At 50.3% G+C, this 7,030-nt stretch overlaps 1 protein-coding gene across 1 annotated transcript in view; it reads left to right on the top strand.

Moving 5' to 3' along the window:
- Positions 1 to 4,105: 4,105 nt before the first annotated feature.
- Positions 4,106 to 7,030, top strand: part of OLFM1 (olfactomedin 1) — a 104,688-nt gene continuing 101,763 nt past the window's right edge. The window contains exon 1 of the mRNA XM_063935901.1: positions 4,106 to 4,675. Within this exon, the coding sequence (XP_063791971.1) occupies positions 4,610 to 4,675 (66 nt within the window). The 5' untranslated portion in view covers positions 4,106 to 4,609. The remainder of the gene's footprint in view (positions 4,676 to 7,030) is intronic.

Genomic DNA, 7,030 nt, shown 5'->3' with positions numbered 1-7,030 from the left:
ATTTTACATCTGCCCCCCTGCAGTGCAGCATGGTTTTACCAAGGTGCACATGTTACATATGACCTCCTCCCTGCAGCGCAGCATTGTGTTACCCAGGTGCACATGTTACATCTGCCCCACCCGCAGTGCAGCATGGTGTTACCCAGGTGCACATGTTACATCTGCCCCACCCGCAGTGCAGCATGGTGTTACCCAGGTGCACATGTTACATCTGCCCCACCCGCAGTGCAGCATGGTGTTACCCAGGTGCACATGTTACATCTGCCCCACCTGCAGTGCAGCATGGTGTTACCCAGGTGCACATTTTACATCTGCCCCACCTGCAGTGCAGCATGGTGTTACCAAGGTGCACATTTTACATCTGCCCCACCTGCAGTGCAGCATGGTGTTACCAAGGTGCACATGTTACATCTGCCCCACCTGCAGTGCAGCATGGTGTTACCCAGGTGCACATGTTACATCTGCCCCCTCCCTGCAGTGCAGCATGGTGTTACCCAGGTGCACATGTTACATCTGCCCCCTTGCAGTGCAGCATGGTGTTACCCAGGTGCACATGTTACATCTGCCCCACCTGCAGCGCAGCATGGTGTTACCCAGGTGTACATATTACATCTGCCCCCCTGCAGTACAGCATGGTGTTACCCAGGTGCACATGTTACATCTGCCCCCCTGCAGTACAGCATGGTGTTACCCAGGTGCACATGTTACATCTGCCCCACCCGCAGTGCAGCATGGTGTTACCCAGGTGTACATATTACATCTGCCCCCTGCAGTACAGCATGGTGTTACCCAGGTGCACATGTTACATCTGCCCCACCCGCAGTGCAGCATGGTGTTACCCAGGTGCACATGTTACATCTGCCCCACCTGCAGTGCAGCATGGTGTTACCCAGGTGCACATTTTACATCTGCCCCACCTGCAGTACAGCATGGTGTTACCAAGGTGCACATTTTACATCTGCCCCACCTGCAGTGCAGCATGGTGTTACCAAGGTGCACATGTTACATCTGCCCCCTGCAGTACAGCATGGTGTTACCCAGGTGCACATGTTACATCTGCCCCCTGCAGTACAGCATGGTGTTACCCAGGTGCACATGTTACATCTGCCCCCTTGCAGTGCAGCATGGTGTTACCAAGGTGCACATTTTACATCTGCCCCACCTGCAGTGCAGCATGGTGTTACCCAGTTGCACATGTTACATCTGCCCCACCCGCAGTGCAGCATGGTGTTACCCAGTTGCACATGTTACATCTGCCCCACCCGCAGTGCAGCATGGTGTTACCCAGGTGCACATGTTACATCTGCCCCCTTGCAGTGCAGCATGGTGTTACCCAGTTGCACATGTTACATCTGCCCCACCCGCAGTGCAGCATGGTGTTACCCAGGTGCACATGTTACATCTGCCCCACCTGCAGTGCAGCATGGTGCTACCCAGTTGCACATGTTACATCTGCCCCACCCGCAGTGCAGCATGGTGGTACCCAGTTGCACATGTTACATCTGTCCCACCCGCAGTGCAGCATGGTGTTACCCAGTTGCACATGTTACATCTGCCCCACCCGCAGTGCAGCATGGTGTTACCCAGGTGCACATGTTACATCTGCCCCACCTGCAGTGCAGCATGGTGCTACCCAGTTGCACATGTTACATCTGCCCCACCCGCAGTGCAGCATGGTGTTACCCAGGTGCACATGTTACATCTGCCCCACCTGCAGTGCAGCACGGTGTTACCCAGGTGCACGTTACATCTAACCCAACCGGAGTGAATCATGATGTTACCCAGGTGCACATGTTACATTTGCCCCACCCGCAGTGCAGCATGGTGTTACCCAGGTGCACATGTTACATCTGCCCCCCTGCAGTGCAGCATGGTGTTACCCAGGTGCACATGTTACATCTGCCCCCTGCAGTGCAGCATGGTGTTACCCAGGTGCACATGTTACATCTGCCCCCTTGCAGTGCAGCATGGTGTTACCCAGGTGCACATGTTACATCTGCCCCCTTGCAGTGCAGCATGGTGTTACCCAGGTGCACATGTTACATCTGCCCCCTTGCAGTACAGCATGGTGTTACCCAGGTGCACATGTTACATCTGCCCCCTTGCAGTGCAGCATGGTGTTACCCAGGTGCACATGTTACATCTGCCCCACCCGCAGTGCAGCATGGTGTTACCCAGGTGCACATGTTACATCTGCCCCACCCGCAGTGCAGCATGGTGTTACCCAGGTGCACATGTTACATCTGCCCCCTTGCAGTGCAGCATGGTGTTACCCAGGTGCCCAGTTACTGGCTCTGTGTTTTGCCCCCACCTCTGAATAACCCCAGTGTGTACAATATATAAATAATGGTAATGAATTAGCTGGACTGTTACCTCTCTGTGATTTTATAGATTCCTATGGCTGCGGTTCCATGTGGTGCACACAATCCAGCAACGGCTGCAGAGGAACATGGACCAGGTGAGTAACAGGTAACAGGTCATAAAGATGCACCTGCCGGATAGTGCCCCCTGCAGCTGTTGTTCAGGTCTGACTGCGGCTGTTCAGTGTGTGTGAATAGGACGCTGGCGGCACAAGGCATATGGGGCAGATTTACTAAGCCTGGTAAAGTGATAAAGTGGAAGGTGATAACGCACCAGCCAATCAGCTCCTAACTGCCATATTACAGGCTGGGTTTAAAAAATGACAGTTAGGAGCTGATTGGTTGGTACTTTATCACCTTCCACTTTATCACTTCACCAGGCTTAGTAAATCTGCCCCATGATTCGTTACCGGGAATGTTATACAAGGATCATTCCTAGGGGATCCGGTGTTTAGGTCGACATGAGTTTAAAAAAAAAAAGAAATAATTTTTTTAACTTTTTCATTCTTTACGATCCACGTGGACTACGATTGGGAACGGTAACCTGTGACGAGCGCAGCGGCAGGGGAGCGAGGCGAGTGAACGCGGTGCACTCATTGGGATTCCCGGTCACGTTACAAAGAAAACGACACCCATAAAATGAAAAAAATAATAATAATAACTTGTGTCGACCTTTTTCCACGTCGACCTTGTACGAGTCGACCTAATGACCGTGTTGACCTATTTCAGGTGTCGACCTGGTCACTGTCGGCTAATAGTGGTTGACCTAATGACTGTCGACAGCTGACCCTATGATCCACACCCCGTTCCTGGTGCTACCGTGGTGACGCTGCCATGCACAGAACACGCGTGTCCCCCCCATACAGAACCACACGCTGGTCACTTCATAATCCTATTGCCACCATGCACACAGTGGTTAGGATGCTGAGTGTCCTCTACAGGCTCAAGGCTCTTGTATAGATTCTATTATTCATTAGTAAATACCCCACCTCGTACCCCCGAGCCTGCAGCTGCCCGGCTACCGTCTCCTGGTGCAATGACCAGCTGAGGATGTTATGAGTTGTAGTTTAGCAACACCTGGGAATGGGGAGATTGATGCTATCCGACACTCTTCAGGAAAGGTTGGCAACCTGCTGTGGAACTAAAAGTCCCAGCATGACCCAACAACCAGTTGTGGGTTGTAGAGCAGCTGGAGAACCACGGGATGCCCGCCTCTGCCCTACAGGAGTCTCCAGTAAGCTAAACGCCAGATGTGGCACCAGCATGGCAGGACAGGAGCGGACGGTGAGCCTGTCCAGTTTCACAACCCAACCGGCCCCTATATATCTCCCAGGGATCCACCTCTATATATTGCACAAGCCCTGAGACCTCCATGTAGACCATTAACCCCTTGGTACCCTGACCCCTTGCAGGATTCTTCCCCCAGAACAATATTTCCTTGCAGGCTTTGTGCAGCACCTGGCAGCAGGCACCTGCTGTGCGACAGTGTAATGGGAGACTAATCTGGAAGGGCAGCCTGATCCGCACCCAGCCATTTACTCCGGCAATTGCACTGTATGTTATTGCTGGAGGAGACAGGAGCAAAAGACAAGCGGCAGAGGGATGAAACCACCCCCCAATCACAGGAAGCCTGCACGCCAAGTGACAGGTCCAGCAAGCAGGCTGGGCAAGCAAATGTTAATGGCCAATCTGAGCAGAGTGTACAATGGCCAATCAGGCTGCGGCTTATATCTACCATTTTCCTGGCAGAAATTCAGTCCTCTGAGGGAAAATTGTGGTACCTCTCACTAGCTGCATCCCTGCTAACCACCGCTTCTGTGTTTTTTTTTTTCCTCCCTCTATCCCTGCCCTCCCTTGCAAGGCAAACTTTTGGCAAAAAGAAAAAAAAAAAGCATCACCATTATTTTGTGCTCCATTGAGTTCCTCCTTTTGCAAATGCCTTTCAATCCAGGAAGCCATTAAGAACCACTCGCACACACACACACTCGCACACAATACATATACACACGCCAGGAGAAAAGGAGAAAATCTGGGATAGAGAACAAATATGCAAAGTGGGCACTTTGCACAGCAGACTGCTCGCCTTGTCTCCTAGGGCTGCTGAAACGCACCAGAAGGACGGCAGAACTGACCGCTCTGGAACAAAAGCACAGCGAACGGAGAAGGGGAAAGGAGAGGAAGAGGAGAAAAAAAAAAAACCAAGAGAGAAAGAGGAGGAACCGTATCCTGACTGAACCTGGCACCGAGAAATGCAACCGACAAGCAAGCTTATGAGCCTGTTCTTCCTCATCCTGATGGGCAGCGAACTTACCCAAGTAGGTCATTCCCAAACCTTTCCTCTCTATATACCCCCCCCCCCCCTTTCCTTATAGCGCTTGGCGTGTCCTATCCCAACTGGCATGTTTTTGCTTCCCCTGTAACCATGCCTCCGTACCGCTCAGGTCCACAGAAACCTTTGGGCAGTTTGGAATTTCTCATTGTCCAAACTGCACCCCCTCCTCTGTCCCTGGTCCCCTTGTTCCAGCCAACAGACCTTGCCGGGCTAATTTGAGGGCACTGTAAGTAGACTGCTGGCTGGTCGGAGAAGAGGAGGATGAGGATGGTGTGAGGATTACTAGCAGGAATTGCTGTTGTATCCGGCCCAGTGCATGGTTGCAGACTAGGGACATTAATAAAATCCCGTGTCCCGGGCAGGATGGAACGAGCAGTGTCCCGAATAGAAATCTGACGGACAAAGCCATTGGGAGCTGCCTCTGTCCTTCCCTTGCATGAAAAGCTTTCACTGACCCGGCAGCTGCTGACTTTCCTTCTTTACAACACTATTGTTTTGATTGACAGTGACATTTAAATGTCCTTTCTAGGTCTCTGGAGGATATATCCAGGGGGTAATTAGTTTCTTGGCTGCCAAGAGAAGTTCACCGGGGTGTTGCTGGGAATCAGCACCGGGGACTTTACGGATTTGTTTGATTAGCGGAATAGGAGTCAAGTGAAAGGGGATTTGCGCCTTTTATAATGAGATTAGGGATAGGAAGTGCTGGGAGAGGCCCGGGCGCTGAGCCCAATTAGACACGGTGTTCTGGAGAGAGCGGCGTTAACCCGTCGCTAAGTTTCAGAGAGCGCCGGCGGATTCCCTAACTTGTCCTTGTGCACATGTTACCGACACAGACTGTCTCCCCGTGCCGTGTGCATAAACACTTCCTGAGATGTCAGGGCTTCTGTCGCACAGTGCGGGGAATGCTTTTAAAATAAGCGGTCATAAAAGCGGCGGCCGCTGCTGCATGTTAAGTAGCACTTGGTTAATTAACAATAATACTAATCGTAAATAAAGTCCACAATGTGTGAATGAGGTAAGAGGAGCTGATAGGAGACCAGTGCAGGAGATTGGCGGAACATGTCTGGTTTCTGTGCTTTGTACCTGGTTACAGTGAGAGCATCTGAGCTCTGTACATACGTGTAATTATTACCACTGTCACAGAACAGCTGGCTTACAGTCATATAAACACATCATTTCCCAGGGCACAGACACATATAGCACAGTCACATGCAGCACTCTCTCCCTCCCCTGTACAGCTGTCACATACAGCACTCTCTCCCATCTGTACAGTATAATCACATACAGCACTCTCTCACCTCTGTACAGTATAATCACATACAGCACTCTCTCCCATCTGTACAGTATAATCACATACAGCACTCTCTCACCTCTGTACAGTATAATCACATACAGCACTCTCTCCCATCTGTACAGTATAATCACATACAGCACTCTCTCACCTCTGTACAGTATAATCACATACAGCACTCTCTCCCCTCTGTACAGTATAATCACATACAGCACTCTCTCACCTCTGTACAGTATAATCACATACAGCACTCTCTATCCTCTGTACAGTATAATCACATACAGCACTCTCTCACCTCTGTACAGCTATCACATACAGCACTCTCTCTCATCTGTACAGTATAATCACATACAGCACTCTCTATCCTCTGTACAGTATAATCACATACAGCACTCTCTATCCTCTGTACAGTATAATCACATACAGCACTCTCTCACCTCTGTACAGCTATCACATACAGCACTCTCTCCCATCTGTACAGTATAATCACATACAGCAATCTCTCACCTCTGTACAGTATAATCACATACAGCACTCTCTCCCATCTGTACAGTATAATCACATACAGCACTCTCTCACCTCTGTACAGTATAATCACATACAGCACTCTCTCCCTCTGTACAGCTGTCACATACAGCACTCTCTCCTCCCTGTACAGTATAATCACATACATCACTCTCTCCTCCATGTACAGTATAATCACATACAGCACTCTCTCCCTCTGTACAGCTGTCACATACAGCACTCTCTCCTCCCTGTACAGTATAATCACATACATCACTCTCTCCTCCATGTACAGTATAATCACATACAGCACTCTCTCACTCCCCAGTACATCACAGTCACATATATCACTCTCTCCTCCCTGTACAGTATAATAACATACAGCACTCTCTCCCCTCTGTACAGCTGTCACATACAGCACTCTCTCCTCCCTGTACAGTATAATCACATACAGCTCTCTCTTCGCCTCTAGAGTACAATCACATACAACACTCCACCCCTGTACAGTACAATCACATACATCACTCTCTCCCCCTGTACAGT

Source organism: Pseudophryne corroboree, chromosome 8 (assembly GCF_028390025.1).
Source record: "Pseudophryne corroboree isolate aPseCor3 chromosome 8, aPseCor3.hap2, whole genome shotgun sequence".
Lineage (NCBI taxonomy): Eukaryota > Metazoa > Chordata > Amphibia > Anura > Myobatrachidae > Pseudophryne > Pseudophryne corroboree.
This window is presented reverse-complemented; position numbering and strand designations above follow the sequence as displayed.